Source organism: Squalius cephalus (genome assembly GCF_949319135.1).
Source record: "Squalius cephalus genome assembly, chromosome: 24".
In the NCBI taxonomy this organism is placed as follows: Eukaryota; Metazoa; Chordata; class Actinopteri; order Cypriniformes; family Leuciscidae; genus Squalius; species Squalius cephalus.
Window position 1 is genome coordinate 19,439,214 of NC_137145.1, and position 22,345 is coordinate 19,461,558.

At 36.6% G+C, this 22,345-nt stretch overlaps 2 protein-coding genes across 5 annotated transcripts; one reads left to right on the forward strand and one right to left on the reverse strand.

The window, feature by feature from the left end:
* Positions 1-189: 189 nt before the first annotated feature.
* Positions 190-8,889, reverse strand: tmem230a (transmembrane protein 230a). Of its 2 annotated transcripts, none has more exons than XM_079862123.1 (4): positions 8,667-8,889; positions 7,742-7,935; positions 1,415-1,537; positions 190-1,326 (listed from the first exon to the last, which is right to left on the reverse strand). In XM_079862123.1, exons 2-4 carry the CDS (start codon positions 7,838-7,840, stop codon positions 1,186-1,188), a joined length of 363 nt encoding a protein of 120 aa, XP_079718249.1. In that variant the 5' UTR covers positions 7,841-7,935; positions 8,667-8,889; the 3' UTR covers positions 190-1,185. The 2 variants fall into 2 exon arrangements, with proteins under 2 accessions (XP_079718249.1, XP_079718250.1); XM_079862124.1 differs by having other exon boundaries at positions 7,742-7,860; positions 8,667-8,887.
* Positions 8,890-10,754: 1,865 nt separating this feature from the next.
* On the forward strand, positions 10,755-22,325 carry adra1ab (adrenoceptor alpha 1Ab). Of its 3 annotated transcripts, none has more exons than XM_079862125.1 (3): positions 10,755-10,996; positions 16,590-17,698; positions 19,666-22,325. In XM_079862125.1, the coding sequence occupies exons 2-3, from the start codon at positions 16,807-16,809 to the stop codon at positions 20,082-20,084; spliced, it is 1,311 nt and encodes a 436-aa protein (XP_079718251.1). In that variant the 5' UTR covers positions 10,755-10,996; positions 16,590-16,806; the 3' UTR covers positions 20,085-22,325. The 3 variants fall into 3 exon arrangements, with proteins under 3 accessions (XP_079718251.1, XP_079718253.1, XP_079718252.1); XM_079862127.1 differs by having other exon boundaries at positions 10,900-10,996; positions 19,688-22,325; XM_079862126.1 differs by lacking the exon at positions 10,755-10,996 and adding an exon at positions 13,466-13,584.
* The last annotated feature ends 20 nt before the right edge of the window (positions 22,326-22,345 follow it).

Consider the following 22,345-nt stretch of genomic DNA (forward strand, 5'->3'; position numbering starts at 1 on the left):
GTTTTCTATTTTAATATACTATAAAATATAATTTATATATATATATATTTATATTATTTTTTATTTTATTTTATTTTTAATGGGGCCGTACAAGCCAAAATCCATTCTTCTACTCTCACACACATACATTCTCCTTTCACATACATACATTTCTACTCTCACACACTGAAAGGAGAATGTATGTGTGTGTGAGAGTAGAAATGTATGTATGTCAAAGGAAAATGTATGTGTGTGTTTGTGTGTGAGAAAGTACATTAGTCTGTATAGATTTAATTTATACTTAATCTAATTAACCTTCTGTGGTTCTCAAAATACAACACTTTTTGCTCCCTCAAAATAAAGCAGCTGTCACACAAGAAGGTGATCATCAATACTTCATTCAGTCATTTTCAAACCAAATAGATGGCTGAATAAAACCAGTTTATTCCACAAAACAATACTGCCACAGCAACTTAACTACACTACCAGTAAAACTTTGGACACATTACCTCAGTCTTTATTTTTTACTATTATCCATATTTCAAAATAATGGCAAAGTAGTTAAAACTACAAATTAACACGTGGAAGTATGGGAACACAAATAGAAAAATGTAAACAAAAAAGTGAAACAAATCATAATTATCTTAAGTTGCCCCCCTTTGCCTAACGCAGCTACTACACTGTTTTACATTGTGAAGAATTTCACATGTATATTAGATGCTTTTTGACTGCCTTTCTTCACTTTCCAGGCTAACTTATCCAGGTAAAAAAAAAAAAAAAAAAAAAAGTGATATTTTTATCAATTTACATTTGTGTACAAAATTATCTCATTTAAAATATAAATTGTGTCCAAACGTTTCACTGATAGTGTATATACAGTAAATAACAGATTCTCTATTACAGGAAACATACATTTCCTTTTTTTAAAATGATACAGTTGTACAAAAGCTAGGAAAATATCAGCATATTTCTTGTTGGCCTTTTACGTGTTTAGCTAAATAAATACTCTTAATATTGCACTCCATAGTTTCTTTTGGTAAAATAAAGGTATTCAGCTCAATAAAGCTCAGCCAAGCCACTGTGTGCCACGGTTTCTCTCCTAGAGAGACTAATAGTAAACAGAGAATGAATGTCTGAAGGCAAATCATGCGTAACAGCAGCAGAAAAACACACAGAAGTAACAGCATTTAGAATGACTAGATCCGTTCAGTTATCAAAGTCTGGGATGTCATCGTAAGAATAACCACGGTAACCCTTGGAAGCATAATAAGCAATCCGCAAATGATAGAATCCAGGAAGAAAGATCAGTACGCCGATGATGAGGACTGGAATTGTGCGATCTGGGTGCTACAACAAGACCATAAATTACTGTCAAACATAGTGACAGATACTATTCATCTTTTTCAATTACAATACCACAGTTTTGTCTACTCACCGTGACATTAATGTATCCCGCCAAAAGAAGTGATCCAATAATTATCAAAACAGAGCCAATCAGAAATAGGAACGTTGCCAGGGCAATGGCCTTGTAGGGTACTTTAGGTGGGGTTTTCTTGAACTATAAAACAGTGTTTAATTGAACACATTACACAATAGATACATATGTAATACCATTTACAGTCATCTATGGTTTTACAAATCAGGACAGAATGCAAATCATCTGGTGGATAGCAGGTCTTAAAATTAGGTATACAACCCTAGATTAACAACAACATGAGTCATGACATACACCGTGGCATTATTTATTTAACAAAAACTAGGCCAAAATGGTGAAGCAATGTATGACAAACTAAGTACACCCTTACAGCTTCCATAGGAATTAAGAGTGTAAGTAGCAGTCAGGAGCTGATAATAATGTCTTTGATTTATTGATCATGAGCAAGTGTGATCAACTCTATAAAACCAGACGTTTTTGCAGTTTGCTGGTCTGGAGCCTCTAGGTGTGTGTTAAAACAATGCCAAGCAGGAAAGACATCAGCAATGATCTTAGAGAAGCTATTGTTGCTGCCATCAGTCTGGGAAGGGTTATACGCCCATTTCCAAACAATTTGAAGTCCATTATTCTACAGTTAAGGAAGATAATTCACAAGTGGAAAACATTCAAGACAGTTGCCAATCTTCCCTGGAGTGGACGTCCCAGCAAATTCACCCCAGGGTCAGACAGTGCAATGCTCAGAGAAACTGCAAAAAACTCAAGAGCTACATCTCAGACTCTACAGACCTCAATTGACATGTTAAATGTTAAAGTTCATTACAGTGTAAATAGAAAATGACTTAGCCTGACCAAAACCACAGGACTTGTGAAACAATGTCCTTTGAACAGACGACACCAAAGTGGAGATGTTTAGCCATAATGCACAGCAAATACCAAACACAGCATATCAGCAAAAACACCTCGTTCCAACTGTCCATCATGCTGATGGAGGGATGATGATTTTTGGCTTGTTTTGGAGCCACAGGACCAGGGCACTTTGCAGTCATTTGAGAGTTGACCACGAACTCCTCTGTATGCCAAACACCAAAGTATTCTAGAGCCAAATGTGAGGCCATCTGTCCGACAGACAGCTAAAGCTTGGCTGATATTGGGTCCTGCAAAAGGACCACGATACAAAGCACACTAGCAGAATGGCTAAAAAAGAAAAGAATCAAGGTGTTTCAATGGACCAGTCAAAGTCCAGACCTCAACTCGACTGAAATGCTGTGGCGAGACCGTAAGAGAGCTGTGCATAAACACATAACCACAAACCTAAATGAACTGAGGCAACTTTGTAAAGAAGAGTAGGCAAAAACTCCACAACGATGTGGGAGAAAGCGATTACTTCAAGTCATTGTATGGAAGTAAAATAATGTCAAATGTTTTTGAAACAAAAAGCCTGTTGAATTGCACTACTTGAAAAAAAAATAGGCATTGCATTAACCATGCTTGCATTTTAATGCATTGTATTTTTAGGGCTTGCATTTTTATGGCCTGAAATTCAGCATGGTTGAATATTTAAGCTGTGAATATTTCAATTAAAAACATTTCAAACACATTTTCATTATTAAAAATTCAATAATCCATATTCACCTTTCATATTTCACTTCCAAAATATTCAAACTGTTTAAAAATACAACCTATAATATTCAACAGGCAATTTTCGGTCCATTTTATTTCGCTTTGCAAATTCGCTTCCACAAATTCAGTGGTTCAAATTCGACAGTAAATTCAAAGGAACTGCAGGAAAAGCAGTAGATTACCGAGATACTCTCCATCTGCTGTTAGTCAACCTCACCAGCAGGTGGTGCAAAAGCGCTTGTTGTGACGAAGACAGAGCAACAGTTAGAGCAAGCCATTCATTCATAAAATGAAAATGATTATCTGTGTCAGATATGCTGAAAAGATGATAAAGACACAAAAGCTGTGTTTATGTTTCATTCAATAACTTCATTGTTACTTTCCCTGTGTAGCCTACATGCCATCAGCTTTCTCTACCTACATGAACAGGATTATAATCGGTTTCCGTCAATACCTCATACTTAAGGATTCCCCTTCCGTCGGGACAAAACGCTTAACGTAGCTTATGGACTAATACAGTGATATGAAAGACCAAAATCGCACCTTATTGGGGATGTAGGCTACTATATAGGCTAGATGGACTAAGAATATGAACGTAACGCGCAAAGTTTCATGCAGAGCGTTTCGTGATATACTGGCATAAAATCAACACTTGATCAATACTAACACTTTCTCTTCTCTTTTTTTTCTCTCTCTCTCTCTCTCTCTCTCTCTCTCTCTCTCTCTCTCTCTCTCTCTCTCTCTCTCTCTCTCTATATATATATATATATATATATATATATATATATATATATATATATATATATATATATATATATATATATATACTATATATATAGCCTATATATAGTATAGTATAGTATAGGCCTATAGTAGGCTATGACGTGTATTGCATTAGCTTAAACTGGGAAGAGTCATAGCACTTGCATATTGTTGTCCTCCTATTGTTAGTTTAACTGTAAATCGCTTTGGATAAAAGCGTCTGCTAAATAAATGACTAAATGTAGCCTAATAAATGTAAAATTGGCTTGACATTCGCACATTTAGGGACCGTCTCAAAAGTTGCATACAACATTGGCATACACGTTTGTAACTTCAATAGCAAACTTTAATTTATTTGAATAAATATCAAAAATCCAAAGGGTGCGCATTATGCCTGACACATGAACACTTTACAGTTGGTTTTATGACTGTAAGTCGTTCTAGAAAATGCTATTGAAATTAGAAACGTGTATACCAAAGTCGTATACACTTTAGAGACGGTCCCTAAATGTGCGAATGTCCAACGTCAAGCCAACTTTATGCCAGTCTATCACTGGGAAACGCTCATCATTAAACTTTGCGCGTTATTCTGAGTTCATCTGCTTGCCTGCGAGTTTGGTCTTTTATATCACTGTAATTAGTCCATTAGCTACGTTAAAGCTGGGGTAGGTAAGAATGGTCTAAAAAACGTATTTTTCAAATTTGTTTAAACTTTATGTATATATCAATACATAATTAAAATGCAAGTATTCTGAAAAAGAAAGTATAAAAATCGAGTGTATGTAGACCTCTAACGACTGTTTTAAAGACAGCTCATTATTTCCATTCACTCCACTCTCTCCCTTCTGGGCTCCTTCCAAAGCCACGCCCCCAAAACACATGAACGCGCGACTCAGACCGCTGAGCTGGAAGACACATTATTTACCTGAGACGAGCGGAGAGGAAGGAGTGCAGTGCATGTAGCATCATGTCAGAATCACATGTAATAAAAAAATCTAACTTTATCATTATGAATATAAACAAATAAGATGTATTTTAGTAGCCTACTCACTATCAAGCTATCATATCGATATTGGTAAAGTTTAAAATATATATTTTTTGATTCGCTAACGAGCTAGTTATAACTATAAGGCAAAGCTAAAAACAGGTTGCATTGATACACGTTTTTCCATTTCCATTAGTTGCACTGTGATGAAGATGAATTTCGTGTAAGATTCATAACATATAACGTTAGGCCTACGAGCTGTTAAACTTGTATTTTGTTATGTAAAGTTCCCCCCACAGCGGAGCCTGCCGTGAACGCGCAGGCTAGTAAACATGCAGGGTCACCGATGACGACGGATAAACAGTTATGGCACATTCACTGGTAGGGACGAAATGCTTTACATTGACTGGCCTGCCCATACTTTGACTACAAACTTGGTCCTCAAATCATTACGTATTATGCAATACATGTAATGTAACTTTATAACGTTGCACTCTTTCTATGAGTTATAAATAGCTAGTAAGATAATATAACGGTAACTAACGTTGCAGTAGGCTATGTAAATAATTATTCTAGCGATATGTAATGCTAAATAAGGTTTGCTAGTACATTATTTTAGCAACATGACAAGCCAGTGAATTAGCAGGTTTCAATTGTTGCTTTGCACAGTGCGTGACATTTTATCTGTATGTTATGCGGGTAGAGTTTTAACACTGAGTCAATGGGCTCCGACGGGCTTGTTTATCGTCATCGGTCTTTTTCCGTTTACCTGTGTTTGTTGTATGAGCAGGTTCCACTCGAGAAATTGGCAGTTTTGGTTGTTTGTCCGCCATTAGCACAGCTGCTCGGCACACCGGCAATCTTGATTTTGAATGACAGTACGCGCTGTGCAAGAGAGGGGCGATCAGCGCGTACACGAACTTGATTGACACTGCTAAGACACTCCTCCTGGCTCTGAAGGCATCTGATTGGTTCTTTACACTCGGACCGAGTGGCAGTGATTGGTCAGAGTTTTTACTGTCCTGCAGCTGCTACAGAGGTCTGATTGTTTTCATTCCTTTTTCTGAACACATAATGTATTGACTACTCTCTGGATGGAAGGACCATTTCACCCAGTATAAAAAAAAGTGTTTCTGAACAGGATTACCTACCCTAGCTTTAAGCGTTTATGTCCAGCAGGGGAATCCTGAAGGAAGGGGGGGGGGGGATGGGGGGTTTTGTTTGGGGTAGTCCTACTATGATATTAGACTACATAGCCTATAGTAAAATGAATTTTCAAACCTGAACCAAACATATTTTTATTCAAAGATCAACAGTCTGTCATTAATATTTAGTCTGCCACAAAAAAACAACATTAAAATCATGAACTCAAATGTCATTGTGAACAAAAAAAAAAAAAAAAGACTGTTGTAACAGTGCGTAAATCAGACACTTCAGGCTATAGTCTAACGCTAATAAGCCTTACGCAAAAAGTATTATTATGACGAAATTGTCGGTCATTAAATAAGAAAACTAAATAATTGTGTAGATGATTTGCTTTGTGTAACCCAACATCAGACATTAGGCCGAAGTTTTTTTTTGCACACAGTGCCGCGACCAATCAAACATTCCTTTACGACTGGCTGCCTGCACATTCACTGTACTCGCGGCTGCGACAACTCGCGCTCGCTTATCAATGCATTTTAATTCGCGCCTACGGTATCTTTGTAGAACTTCAAAAAAAGAAAAAAAAAGATGCTGCAGCCAATGAGCAGCCGGCGGGGGCTGGCTGCAGGACGAGTCAACCTCCACGGACAGTTTTTAATGTTTTATCAAACAATAACTACTCAAGAATTTGCTTTAGTATAATTTTCGGGACAATTAGGGCCGGATTCGGGATTCGGGACAACAGCTTAGATTTCGGGACTGTCCCGAATTTTTCGGGACGTCTGGTCACCCTACCACAATATAAAGTTAAGGCCACTAAACAACCAAGAGAAATATATGTCAACCTCAAAAATGTAACATTGGATCTGTATATCCGCATCGGGAATAACATTATAATCTTGTTCACGGTAGAGAAAGATGCTTGTAGGCTACAGGGAAAGTAACCGTGAAGACACTGAATTTAACATAAAACAGCCGTCATAATAATCACAAATACACTTACATTGCTGTAAATGAGTTTTATGAATGAATGACTTGTTCTAACTGTTGCTGGTCTTCGTCAACAACACGCGCTTTTGCACCTCCTGCTGGTGAGATTGACTAACAGCAGATGGAGAGTATCTCGGTAATCTACTGCTTTTCCTGCAGTTCCCGTTGAATTTACTGTCGAATTTGAACCACTGAATTTGTGGAAGCGAATTTGTAAAGCGAAATAAAATGGACCGAAAATTGCCTGTTGAATATTTTCGGTTGTATTGCCGGTTGTATTTTTAAACAGTTTGAATATTTTGGAAGTGAAATATGAAAGATGAATATGGATTATTGAATTTTTAATAATGAAAATGTGTTTGAAATGTTTTTAATTGAAATATTCACAGCTTAAATATTCAACCATGTTGAATTTCAGGCCATAAAAATGCAAGCCCTAAAAATACAATGCATTAAAATGCAAGCATGGTTAATGCAATGCCTATTTTTTTTTCCAAGTAGTGCAATTCAACAGGCTTTTTGTTTCAAAAACATTTGACATTATTTTACTTCCATATCATTGCTGCTAAAGCTGGTTCTACAAGCTATTAAATCAAGGGGTGTACTTAGTTTTTCACACATGGTTAAATAAATAATGACACAGTGTAATATGTCATGTGTTATTGTTGTTCATCTGAGGCTGTATTTACCTAATTTTAAGACCTGCTAACGATCAGATGATTTTTTCTTTTTTTTATGTCCTAATACATAAAACCAAAAATTCAAAGAGGGTGTACTTTCTTTTTCACATGACTGTAGATATTTTCTGCATTAAATTTTCTCACCTGTAGATCAATGTAGCCTTCATCACTATCTGCCAGCCTGGAGTATTTCACCTTATTGTTCGGAGCAGCACTGGCTGTGTTGTTTCGTGTCGCGATCATGATGGATAGATTTGTTGGCACTTGAGGATGATGATGAAGAGGTTGAAAAGCAGCAAACTATATCTGAGAGTGCATCCACTCCTGGCGTGGTTATTCTGGGAGACCAGAAAGAACGTTCTAAAGGTGATGATACACAGGGCAACTTTTTGAGCAATGTTGCTGGGCAATCTTGCAGAGCGATTGTTGCTTGGGCACTTTCCCATTGAAAATGGGCAATACATTTCTACCTGGATAATTTAGATCGGTCGTGGGCCCGTTGACGGCAACATTTCCCAGCAACATTGCTCAAAATGTTGCCCTGTGTATCATCACCTTAACTCTCATAACAAATGCAACACATTTAGTTCAGCATAAAAGTCATGTTGGATTAGCTTCCTATCATTTGAAATTACAGATAAATTCAAATACACAACAGTCATTTGATAGCATCCTGGTGATATAGGCTAGTCTATTAAGATAGATAATTATTTAATAGCAGCAATTATATGATTATTTAATAAACCAAAAGGGTTATTTATGCAGTCTGTGTAATCTTGTATTGTGGTTTCAGACTTCATCTGCGTTATACACTGAAATAAATAATAATGTGTAGGATTTACTTTAAAACAATTCTTACAAAAAAAAATTAAAAAAAATGCTAGTAAATTTCACAAACAAACAGCAAGTAACACGTTGACTTAAACGTGAATTTTTTAAGTATAAAGACTGAAATTGCATTTTCTTGTAAAATGTACTCCAATAATCCTTGTTGCATGTACAACTTCAAAAAAACATTTTTTACAGTGTAAGTTAGTTGGTCAGTTTGTAGAAGCGTTCATGTACTCACCAGCTAATACAAAGTCGTGCCTTTTTGCATATATTATTTCACTAGAGACAAAATAACCAAAGACGCGGCGTTGTTTGGTGTCGTTTCGAGCAGACGACCTGAATTTTGATCTGCTACTGCTACAGAACTACAGAAACTTAGTTGTTTCCCTTGAACACACTACTTGTCCCTCTATGGACAGGACATTGTTTACTTCCTTATTACTCCCATTCCAACCTGCGCGCGCGCAGGAAAGAAGACCAGCGGCAGCCAATAGCAACTGCTCTTCTGCAAATGACAGAATATCACAGAGTAAAATAATTAAACGAAAGACTTTGCCGTTTACGTTAAAAGAACGACATATGAAATCGATTTTAAACATTGCATTATTGAAATAAATAATTACAATGAATAAATATGCATGCACCAGAGGTGAAATAAATAAACGAATGAAAGAATAGGATAAATTACTAAATTAATTTAAATTTGAATACAGTGCATCAGTAAAACAACTAAATTTAAAACCAGTCAATAAATGTGCATTAATTATATTTATTTTGACTGTTAAAATACTTCAAAGACAAATGTACACCACAAATAAATACATAAATAAAATAAAAAAGGACTCAGTTATTACTCAAAATGACCTGTTTTTTATCTAGATTAGATTTAATGATAGTAATATATTAATAATAATAATAATAATAATAATAATAATAAATTACATTGATCAAATTAAATTTACCACACTGCTGGTCAGATTAAATTAATTGAAATTTGAAGAACTTTGAAAATCAGTGCAGTTCTCCACAAACACCAGATCCCAGTACACTAAATTACCAATAAGTCACGCTTTTTTGTCCATTTGGAATAATTTGACATTACCTGCTGGTTCAGAATGATATTGCTGAGCAGAGTGAGTTCAGTGACTTTTATGATATTAATACAGTGAGAATAAGCACTATGATTTTTTTTTTTTTTTTTTTTTTTTTTTTATTCTAATATTCTGTAATGGATCCGTTGGATTGGATTTGTGTTCTACAGGCCAATACACTTTTCAAGTGCTAAACCTCATTCATCTGATCTGTTGGTTGCTGTAGCTTCCTTCTTCCCTCCAAATTCTTTATGGTTTGTGCAACTGCTGACGTTGGCTGGCTTCCAGAGTAACCCTACAACAAAACAATGAAGAACCCTTTACATTCGCAGCACGTCTTCAGACTGCAGCTTTGAGGCAAGTGCTTCAATAGCTTAAAGTGACAACAAAGGAGGATGTGAATGCCAACATATTTAAATTCAGTGCAAGCAATCCGTCATGCTTGCATTAAACTTCTGCATAAAGTTCTGTTTTTGATGCACGACAAGGGGGGATATGAAGAACATAAGAAAGAAAACAAACAATAGATTCATGCTATTGATCAAAAGCTTATGGACATTAGATGAATAAGAGTTGCTCTATGATGCAAGTAGCCAATAAATAAATAAATAAAACTCATTCTTCTGAAGTTCTGAGAAAGAAGGTGCATATGTTCATTTCTTTTTTTTTTTTTTTGGAGAGAAATATTAAATTAAAATTGTGTTCTTATTTACTCTTTCTCCCATGTCATTCTAAACCATGATATTCTGTCTTTTGTGGAACACAAAAGTAGATGATTTGAAGAATGTTCATGCTGTCCTTTTGCAATCAATGAAAGTGGATGTGGACCAGGAGCTGTCAATGGACAGTTAGAGAAATGCGGAGCGACATTCACAGCCACATGGACATGCCATTTTAAAGCCACAGAAATCACACTGTTTTTTTTTTTTTTTTTTTTTTTGTTTTTTAACATTCTGTAACATTCACTTTCATTACCAATGCTGATGAATTACACCTTCAAAAATTGCTCAGTTTCATATCAAACCAACATCCAGTCTTAAAGGCACACAAAAAAGTTTTTTTTATTTATTCTTTTTTTTTGTCAGTTCAGATTGTAAACCCGTTATCGGTCCAATGGCAGTTTTCCAATAATACGGGTGAAGGTCTTTGCGCGTTACTGTCTTTCCTTTTACGCAACACAACAAGATTAAAGGGCCCCTATTATGGATTTTTGAAAGTGACCTTTCATATAGTGTGTAACTAGCTCTAAGTGAATGAAAACATCCTGCAAAGTTTTAAATCTGAAAGTGCACCGTATATAAAACGAGTCATATGCTGTTTCGTTGTGACGTCAAGACGAAACATTAGTATATTGCTCGCCCACTTATTGCACACGTAGACACCAGGGAAAACTTGAACCTCAAACAAACCAACAGCTGATTTCTGTGGATACTGGAAAGCATCATGTCGAGAAGAAGCTGTGCTCTACAATGTGAAGGTAAAGCCAGTTTTTTTTTTTTTTTTTTTTTTTTCACTGCCCAAGGACGAGCATGTGAAGAATCAGTGGTTAAAGTTAATCTTTACCATGATATCACAGCAGAATAATCCTAAACTTTTGCTGTTGCCTTTATTTCACTGACGACTGCTTTTCAAATCTCGGAGTTCAATGCAGGATTCACAAACCGTTTTTACTCTTGAAAGATGGTGTTCAAAATACTTAGTTTTGAGTTTTATATTGTGTAGGTCTCCTGCTAACTCACGTTATCACTGTCTTACTGAAATACTTCTGCTAATCAGTTGTGTGCCACTATTACCTATAACTGTGTCTATTAATGCAGATTGTCTGTCATTCTCACTAACGTTACTTTGAGGAAATATTTGTTTTACGTCTATGTTACATCAGATCATTCACTCTAGAGCTCGGCTATTGCATACATGCATTGTTATTGATACAGTTTCCACGAATTCACCGCAATATATTAGAAAAATACTCAGTAAATAAATTAGTACAAGTAAAATAATCGGTTTGTTGATGGACATGCACTTAATGCTGATGGTGAGGAATTACAGTTGCAACATCTCATACAGTGTACCTCAAACTGTGTATCACTTAGAAACACTGAGTCCTGCTCGAGTCGTCCTTGTGATGGAGGTTCGGGTTGAATAACAGTTCTTCCAATGTTTCATCATCGGACTCGCACTCGCATTGATATGGTCAAATCGACGTAATTGTTCGTCTCTGTGTTTAGTTTACGGTGTAGGAAGCCTCAGAGAGCTGACGTTGTTATGGCAATGGGCGTTTTTGTTTTCGACGCGTTGTACATGATAGGGCCAATCACAACAGACTGAGCTGTCTGGCCAATCAGAGCAGAGTATATCGCGGAAAGGAGGGATTTAGAGAGATTGATTCATCTGACGAGTCGTTTGAGAATCATTGAAAATGTGATGATGTGCAAATGTATATTATGAGGAAATTTTTTTTTTTTTTTTAACTTTGATGCATGTAAACCTGTTGTAGGAGACTCCAAAACAACATTAGGGAACTTTAAAATAGCATAATAGGGGCCCTTTAAATGAAATACATTTTCTCATATTAGGCTACCTCGTTATTTCATCTGACTCCATACATGAAAAAGGTTTAATGATATCTGAGCATCATTAAAAATGATTTGATTATTCTTTTTAACTCTTTAAGTATATTTTATCCATTCCAGATTAGGAAACTATGTCACTCAGAGGTCTTCACATCTTCTGTTTACACAAGCTCATCAGCTTCGGTCACTAAACAGAGGTAATTGCTATATACCTCAGATCGGTCACATTCACGTTTACACAATCAAAGATACTTTGGTATAGCCCCCGTGATTGCATACACTTTTTACAATTTAACGTAACGTTTACTTCAGTAGAGGTGTGGCCACTACTACAGAAATAAGTCAACCAACTTTACTTGTCTTATAATAGCTTTGGATTGGCATGCCATGGTTTCCCACATACACTTATCTGAAGTAACATTAAATTAAAACAGAGGTAAGACACACCCAGATTTAGGTTGGTCAAGCAGCATTTGCTGTTCTAAACGGAAATTAACTTCTTGTCTTTGCAAACCAAGTACACTTGAATTGATGTCAAATATTAGTAGTCAGATGCAAAACTTGCGGTAACATACAAAACCATTTTAAACTCTTAAATACCTTATTACCTTTTGGTTTACTTCTTTGGGAATGAGACCTTTGTACCAGTCACACTGAGACATTTCAAATGATACCAAACATGTGTAATACTGTATGATAATTATTCACATTAAACATATAGATTCTTGGGTGAATTTTGGTGATCTCAGCATGAGAGAGAAGGAATGAGGGAAGAGGGAAAGAGATGTAGATTAGGGTAATTCTGAGGTGAGACTTGCGTCTCGAATGGTGCACAAGAATGAGTTCAAATGTTAATTTCCTTTGTTCTCTCAGAGAGTTGCCCTCTCTTCCAGTTTTCCAGTCTTACAAGATCTATTGTTATTCAAAAATAAATGAACGTATTTTTCTGCAATGCACTTTTTTGTAAGTCAAAAATACTTTGACTTAGTGAGAAATGTCTGAGTAGAAAGCTAAAAAACCAAAAAAAGTCATAATTAGTACATTTATTATTATTTAATAAAAACATTTTTATAGTAGCTTGAAAATAAAATAATAATTAAATAATGATTGTATAGTACTTTGTAATTGATGTTTACACCATATGAAGTTTTTAGAATCATTAAATCTAAATTTGTGAGGAAAATAGTAAGCAAGCCTATAGATGTTTTTTCCAAACATTTTTAAAACAACGATACAGAGAGTTCATTAAGGGTACATTCCTCCATTTTACCATCTGTGAATGAGAGAGAGAGAGAGAGAGAGAGAGAGAGAGAGAGGGGGAGGGGGGGGGGGGGGGGGGTATGGTTGAAGTGAGTAGCCTATGGGATGTTGGCACAAACAGTATTGCATCCCATCAGATTCCTCATCAGACTCGTGTTATTTGTTTTCTCAAAGATCACGAACGAATGGAAATACAACTCAATCTCTTTTACAGATGTTGCTCTGGATGATGGTGAGTGTGTACATTTTTTTAAAGGATGTTTAATCGTAATGATGAAACCTCAGCAATAAAAAAAAAAGTTAATTTATTGATTATGATAGCGAACGCAGCATGCGATTGTTACAGACGCGATTATTATTATGGAATCATAAGAACCTGTTTCTCTTACCGAATAGCTTTTAATTAATCGATTTCAAAGTGAAATTGTAGACTATTAAGCTATTTAATGTAGCAGTGTGTTCTAATTTGCCAAATTTCCGAGACAATTAGTAGCCTAGAAGTTTCTATAGTCTAATTACACAAATGCTGTAATTTTATAGGCTATATCAAACTTCTCGTTCAAACGGTCTTACTCATGTAATCCCCATATTTTCTCAGATTAGTGAGAGAACATGTATTTCACTCGTTAAATAGGCGAAGTTTATTCCTGGTCATAATTTTAAAAAGTTGCCCAATAAATAAAGTTTCAAACAACAAAGAAATAATTTAATAGTTGCCTATCAGACATATAAGAAACCAAAATTAATTAATATTTAATTTTTCATTTCATTTAGCTATTTAATGATTTTATAGCGTGTCAATCCATTATTCAAAATGGGTCTTGTGATCATGAGCAGTGCAACTTATTTTATTCAATATTATACATATGTATTAAATTTATGGTATTGTGTGTGTGTGTGTGTGTGTGTGTGTGTGTGTGTGTGTGTGTGTATGTGTGTGTGTGTGTGTGTGTAGCCTATAATATTGTGTTTTATGGAGCTTTAACACAGACATCGTCTTTCAGAGGCGCCAAAATCATGCAGCTCTGGTCATGTGATTTTACAGCAGTCATGTACAAATGTTGACATGAAAGCAAGTCAATCTGAATTTTGTTACCATATTTTTTAGCTTTTGTGTAACAACTGAACACACACACACACACACACACACACACACACACACACACACACACACACACACACACACACACACACACACACACACACACACACAAAAACCTTACATACATTTAGACAAGGGTCAACTGCAACAACTTACCTTTTACAGTTATGTTGTTCTTGTTCCATGAATTATTTTTAAATTTAGCTGAAACGCCTATAATAGACTCTTCAGTGTCAGTTTCCATTGTGACAACTTACCCCCTTAAATGTCTTTGATTATAACAAAAATACAGGAAGCGGTTTGGTCCAGTTAAATAATTTGTCATTCATTACACTGTATAATAATAAAACCATTGTCCATAAGATTTTTGGGCACTGTATATTTTGGCCCATTACCAGTGGCTCACCAGATGATATGCAGACTCTGAGTCAGCACACACCCAAATGAAAATAAAACAAAACTACCTTGAGTCTTTTGTTTTATCATACATTTATAGTTTTAATGTATGTGTCTAGGTTTTGTTTGTACGCACAAGACATATTTATTTCCAGCATGTCATGGGTTGTTGAAATATTGCTCTTGCCAAGATATGGATGTCAGTATTGCAGTGTCTATAAATCTATCCATAAATTTCCTCAAGCTTTACTTAATCAACTTGAAAGCCTTTTTTATATAAATTTTGGCATCTCACCTTGAATTTCATTTCTTAAGGTTTTTTGAACAGGAAACGAATCACTGCAGCATGAAATGCTTTTGAGACTTCTTAGCTCTACTTCAGTGAAAGATTTGGCCTGTATGTGAGCTTCTGCAGTTATAGCTCACTAGACCAAATTGACAAATAGATGAGACCTAAAAGGCTTTTGTGAATTGAGTCTGCAATGTGGCAAAACTACTACACCAAAACAATTCACAGAATACTAACTTGAAGAAGCAAGCACTTTTCCATCTCATAACATAATGCATTACTTGCCGTAAGTGGTTCACAGCCAGATACTGAGATATGTTTTATGATAACATTTATTTAAGCTGAATTGTGAGGCCATGCAGCTGAATTGTGATCTCCTCACTGACTGCATGCAAAAGCAAACATACCATGCACAATCTGCCCCAGTCAATCTATATGGTTCATTTAAATGAGTCAGTGAATCAGTCTGAACAGAACATACATCTAATTCTGTTATATTAAGATATCGAACCATAAGAACCATATTTACTCATTAAGAATTGCAAATTTGCAAACAATAAAACTGAAGTGTGGTTCTTATGAATCAATCAGTCAAACTGAACTGAATCATTAAAACTGACTGTTGAACCTGAATAGAACACAAAGTTATTGGTCTCAATCTTGGACTGAATCATTCACCCTGATTGGTGAATAATTCTGAATGAATCATGTCTGAAGCTGTGTGCGAAATCGCATAGTTACTGTCCGAGTAGGGACTTCATTTGAATAAAAATGTCTTCTTCAGGTTATTCTGCCTGACTCAAGCCAAGAACCATTACTGTTTTATTTGTACTTTTGGAAAGCAATGCTAAAATGCTAATTCATAACAAGAATTTATAACTTAAATTACTTCAGTTACTTATTGACTTGTATATATAAACACGTATGCACAACAGGGTTGCATAAAAATGATGGAAACATTAAAAGAGGAGGAAAATAGCATTGTTTTTTGGTTTAGCATGTAAGCACTGAAAAAATGTATTGGTTAGGCTTGGTGCAAAAACTAAATCCTGCCAGAAACACAGACTCATGGACTGAATCATTCAGACAATTCACTTTCCAACTGAATTGGATTACTAGCTTTGCTCACTGAACCGTAGGTTATTCTGCCTGACTCGAGCCAAGAACTGTTGCTGATTTATTTGTACTTTTGGAAAGCAATGCTAAAATGCTAATTCATAAGGTTAGAGACACTTTATTCACTTTAGTTATACATATGGGTTGTTAATATCAACTTGTAGTTAGGTATGCATAAAAAATGGTGGAGATAAAAATGGTAAAAAATGATGGAGATAAAAATACCATTGGTTTAAGATGGGTTAGCATACGTCAGATTGCTTGCTGGGGCTGGTGCAAAAACAAAATCATGTCAGAAACACTGCTTATAATCTGTTTGCTTTTTCTTTTTAAGGTTGCAAGATCTTCAAAAAATATGGCTGATATCAAAAGTCATACCTGAGAAACTTAAATGGCACACGAATGTCCTCAAGTGTGACTGCTATGGCTACTGAAGCATGTTGGAGTTGAAACCACAAAACATGTTAAAAGTCATGGATGGTTATCATCTGCACAACATGTTACTGCAGTTTGCTACTCAATCTTAACTTCGTAACTTGCATAGAGACGTCATGACCAACGTGTTTCCAGCAGAAGATAACATAAGTTCAACCTTTTTTCCTGAGAACTGTCCCAACTGCACTGCGATACCTGCGTTTGAAATAGATCTCACAAAGACACTGGCTTTGGGCCTGGTGCTGATGCTCTTCATAATATTCGGTGTGATGGGTAACATCCTGGTCATCCTCTCCGTGGCCTGCCATCGCAACTTTCGTTCCGTGACGCATTATTTTATCGCCAATCTGGCCGTTGCAGACCTGCTTCTGAGCTCTGTGGTGCTCCCGTTCTCCGCTGCATCTGAAGCCTTGGGACGCTGGGTATTCGGCCGCCATTTATGTAATGCCTGGACCGCGCTTGACGTGCTTTGCTGCACGGCGTCCATCCTCAGCCTCTGCGTGATCTCTGTGGATCGCTGCATCGCCGTCAGTTACCCGCTGCAGTACCCTTCCTTGGCTACGAGTCGAAGGGCACTGGCGGCAGTGGCGGCTCTCTGGGCCCTTTCGGCTGCCATCTCTGTAGGCCCACTGTTTGGATGGAGGGATCCGATGCCGGAGGACGAGTCCGTGTGCAGAGTTAACGAAGAGCCGGGGTACGCCATCTTCTCCGCTGCATGCTCTTTCTACGTGCCGTTGGCGGTGATTTTGTCAATGTACTGTAGGGTGTACGTGGTGGCCCGGCGGAAGACTCGTTCCATGAGTAAGAGCGGGCAGAAGAATGGGTTGAAGGAGCACGGAGTAACCCTGCGGGTTCACTGTCGTAAGGAGGAAGCCGTCCGCTTGAAGCACTCGCACTTCACCTTCATGATTAAGTTCTTCCAGGAGAAGAAGGCGGCCAAGACTCTGGGGATTGTAGTGGGCTGTTTCGTGCTCTGCTGGCTGCCTTTTTTCCTAGTGTTGCCCATAGGTGAGTACTTGACATGTATGTGAACACACAGCAAAGCCCATCCCAAAAATAATAATGATCTTAAATATATTTTAAATTAGAATGTCCAAATTATGCATTTTCAAAGGTTTCTAAATTTGCTTTGGAAATCTCCTACAACAGCATTCAAGTTCAAAAAACACTTTCATTTTCTCATAATATACACTGTGTTTCTCACAGTGTCTGAAAAGGTTTGATAAAGGATTCAGTCTCTCTAAACCCCTCCTTTCCGAGAGCTTCCTCTGCTCTGATTGGTCAGATGGCCCAGTCTGTTGTTATTGGTCTACCGCTTACAATGGAATCAGAAACAAAACATCTAATTACCATATCTAAATTTCAGCTCCAGAGCTTCCTCAGCACTTGATGCACAGAGTTACGTACAACAATGGTGTCGGTTTTACCATATCAATTTAAGCCCTGGCCCTCATCCTTTGGAAGTGCATGCAAAGTGGAAAACTGCATGCTTTAACATGTCGACAACACGAACCAAACTCTTCGAGGCCTCAGCTACAACTACAGCGTTTGAGGGAGGGTCTATGTAGATGATTTTCCCGGGCTGTTAGTGAAGACCATAGGCGAGCATTATGCAAATTTGTTACAAACCTACAGTATGTAGGTTAGACTAAAGGTCCTTGCACACTGAGTCCGAAAATCTCATCTGAAATTTTCGCACGTTAAAAAATATCAATCACGTTTACACACTGCCTCCGAAACTATTGTCCGTCAAAAAAAAAAAAATCGAAAAGGGTCTGATTTTCTGCGTTTTTCACATTTGTTGCAAGCATTTTGAGAGGTGTTTGGATTGACATGGGGGAAAAATCATGAGAAAAAGCATAATAGGGGCACTTTAAGGTAAAAGGATCTTGTTTTTTTTTTTTTTTTGCATTTTGGTCACAACACACAACTTAATATGTTTTGTTGAAATAATTTGTTTTACTTTGAAATAATGATAAAAGATTATGTCAAACTACTTCATTGAATGTGCCAATTTGAATATGTGAAAGTGCGAATGAGATTTGAGAGCTACTGCAGAGGGGAGATTACCGTAAATAATATACACGGCCGAAAATGAGATTATTTGAATAACTTAAGTCTTGGTCTATTCCTCACACAAATGTGTTGTATGGCTTCAGCAGAAATGCAGTACAAGTGTAATTTTTAGTGCTCGGCTGCTTCATCCTCATTCATTTTCATTACTCTGAAAAGAAAAGTTGGTCCCATATTTGTAACAACATAAGGGGGAGAAACGGTGACAGAACTTTTGGGTGAACCCAACTTGCAATAACTCAGAGAACATAATGTGCTAAGTAATGCTCTGAATAAGGCATGTGTAACAAGCGCGTAGACGCGTTGTTTTCAAGCGAAACACATTTTAGATGTCATGCTTTAATTTATATTTTGTTATTCTCACACATTTCAAAACAACCCAAGGTTCTCCCACACTATGACTCTATCCGTAAACAACATTAACATAATTCTTGCTGGTCCCTTTGAGATTGCTTTTAAATGAGCTTGTTTACAACGAAAGAATGAATTATGAAAGAAAGAGAAAGTATTGCAGACTGTTTTAACCCTGCTAGTCATAGAACACACTTAGAATAGAGGCTTTTATGCTAAACAGCAGTTCAGAAAACTAAATATTTTGAATGTATTCCAAATGTATTTGCAGGCGAATCTGTATCATTTGTTCTTACATTTAATGTTTTATGGAAATACAGCTTATTTATCTGCCTTTCTGCTTAGTAATTGGACAGCTAAGATGCTATTATCATTTGTGCGTCTGGTTCAAAGCTTGCAGTACTAAGAAATGCGCACATCAAAGCAAAGCCTTTGAAAATATGAAACATCCAAAACCATTTGACCTGCCGTCTTGGAGTGACCTTATGAAGCTGGAGGTCTCTTGCCGCATATAGTAATTTTGTCTTTTCTTTCTTACCGTGTCCCCAAAGGCTCAATTTTCCCATCTCACAGACCCCCGGACACTGTCTTCAAAATTACTTTCTGGCTGGGCTACTTCAACAGCTGCCTCAACCCCATCATCTACCCGTGTTTCAGCCAGGAGTTCAAGAAGGCATTCCAGAACATTCTCCATGGCCGCTGCCTCAGCAGAACGCACAGGACCTGGAGCCCTCCGGCCTCTTGTCGAGACCCTACGAACCTGCATGGACCCAAATCTCCACAAGGTTTACCATCTAGATTTACTGACTCCTGGAGGGCTACTAATGAATCGCCTTCTGCTGTGATACTGAACGAGTGCTCATTTACTGCACATGCACATAGCAACAGTGCTCTGAATTCACCTGACACTTCTCTGACTCTGAAAGTTCATCAAGTTTCCATTTGCAAGATGGAAGGTGAGGCTCTATGAAATATTTCTGAAAGAGTGAAAGACTTCAAAGGCAACCTTTGTATGGTATTTTGCAAAGACGTTACTGTGGAATTGAACAAGAAATGACCAAGGATCTGGCAAGATTTTGTATACAGGAGCGCCACCTTGTGGCAACATCTGTAATATGCATCTGCACTTTTGTTAAGTGTAAAACTGTGAGGATTCATACATTTGGAGTGTAAAAATCCAGCTTGGTAATGCAATGATTGTTGACAGAGCCATTTGAAACAGCTTATTTTTGTTGTTGTTAAGGATTTTGTTTTCCACAGACCTTTTTTTTTTTGTAAGGTCTTCAAAACTTGTGCTTTTAAAAATACAAATACACATACAGTGGAGTGAAAGAAATGTGAAAAATGTTTGGATTTTGCATTGCTTTTCATATAATCTTTAAACTGAAAATTTAAATCTAAAAAAAAAAAGTTCATAAAGTCTTAAACGTTTCTTCAAATGGTTGGTTAACACTTTACAATAAGGTTTAATTTGTTAGCATTAGTTAACAACATTAGTTAGCATGAACTATCTTTAAATATGATACTTATACAGAATTGTTAAACCTTTCATGTGTTTTCAGGTGTTTTCAAATCTCATCTAAGTGAGCAGTGTGTAGTAGCACATTACAAGTAACATGCACTACTTGATCAGATTGTCAGAGCTCTGCCCTGGCAGATTTGTCTGTTCTGTCTTTGTTAAATGTTTCCATGTGTTTTGTGTTTGAGCACATGGCTTAGTCTTTGTTTATGTTGCCATGTGCTCCTCTTGTCTTGCCTCCTTGTTTCCTTTTACCATGCACACTCGTTTAGTCCTTGTCTAGTCCTCATTTCTCTAATTGTACTCACCAGGTCCTCGTGTGCTCGACTCTCTTTATATTGTGCTTCCTTGCTTCATGTATTTGCTGGATTGTGTTGAGTTTATGTCATAGACTTGTCTCAATTCTTATCCGGGTGTTAGTGTCTCGAGTTCTTAGTATTACTGGTATCCTTGCAGTTCTTGCTTTTGCTTAACTTTTTAGTTAGTTACTTTGGCTTTTTCTTTGATTATATTATTTAGCCTGGGTTTACACTCACTCAAAAAAATAAGCTGTTGAACGAACTTGATTAAATTAAGGAAAACTTTTCCATGAAAATGAATTACATTTTTCCAACAAAATCTAATTTGTTGGAAATGATTTGTTGTAATTTTGTTGTATGAACTTAAATTCATTTAGTCATTCCTGCTAGATACAGTTTTGTCAGGTTAACTACTATTAATCTTTGGCCGACCTAAAATCACCAACATTATAATTTTAGTTAATTTGACGCTACAGTTATTTTCAATGATAGTCACTAGTGTTCAATTTAATTAAAACCTCTTTTTACATAGTAATATTGAATATACCTTATACAAGTGTGCGAGTGAGGTTTAATGCATATGTAATGTATACTGAGTGCCCACAGCCCTAAACTAAACACAGTCGCCACTCTTCTGCATAATGGTAACCAAAATTCAACAACATTACAGAAAGTCCTCCAAATTTCTAACATAACTGAATATTAAACACTAACATTAACTGACAACATCTTTCCATTTATAGAAAAACACATAAAATAACACTGTAATCCCTAAATTTACCCTCCTAATGCCTTGCAAAGCATGCTGGGAAATACAGATCCACTGCCCAGTTAGTTGTCAACAAAAATGATTCATGTAGTTTTCACACAAATGAATTAAGTAAACTTCAGTTTTAAATATATTAGGTTGATTGAACACAATTAAATTAAGTTGTGACAAAATATTAAACAATCGTGTTACTTTAGCTTATTTTAATTCATTGAATTTAACAAGAGGCAAAAAAATCATTTTTTGAGTGCTGTTTTATGCTTAGCTTTCTCTAGTTATTTGTTTTGGCTGTTGTTTTGTTCTTTCCCTTAGATTTTATAGGTGTAGTTTATCAGTTACTTTATTCTAGTTTTTTTGCTCTGCCTTATACTTATTTGATGTTTGAGTGTCTTGATTTGTTCTTGTTGTGTCTTGTTTCTCCCCTGTTGTGTGTTGGAGTCCCGTCCCGCCCAGCCCGAGACTCCACTGACTGCTGTTATCCTGGCTTGCTGGCTGCTTAATCTTGTGCCCATCTCCTTTCCAAACAGTTGTTGTGGGACTGTTCACCTGTTGCACATTGATCCCCGTTTTGTCAAATAAACATTCACTGCTCATCTCTGTGCGTGGTTCCTATTATTTCCAGTGACTCCCTGACACTTACTTTT

Coding starts and splice junctions, on each gene's coding strand:
- tmem230a (XM_079862123.1), bottom strand. CDS start 7,840: ATGATCGCGACACGAAACAACACAGCCAGTGCTGCTCCGAACAATAAG. Junction 1,538..7,741: donor AAGGCTACATTGATCTACAG/GTGAGAAAATTT, acceptor ACTGTTTTATAG/TTCAAGAAAACCCCACCTAA. Junction 1,327..1,414: donor CGGGATACATTAATGTCACG/GTGAGTAGACAA, acceptor GTCTTGTTGTAG/CACCCAGATCGCACAATTCC.
- adra1ab (XM_079862125.1), top strand. CDS start 16,807: ATGACCAACGTGTTTCCAGCAGAAGATAACATAAGTTCAACCTTTTTT. Junction 17,699..19,665: donor TTTCCTAGTGTTGCCCATAG/GTGAGTACTTGA, acceptor GTGTCCCCAAAG/GCTCAATTTTCCCATCTCAC.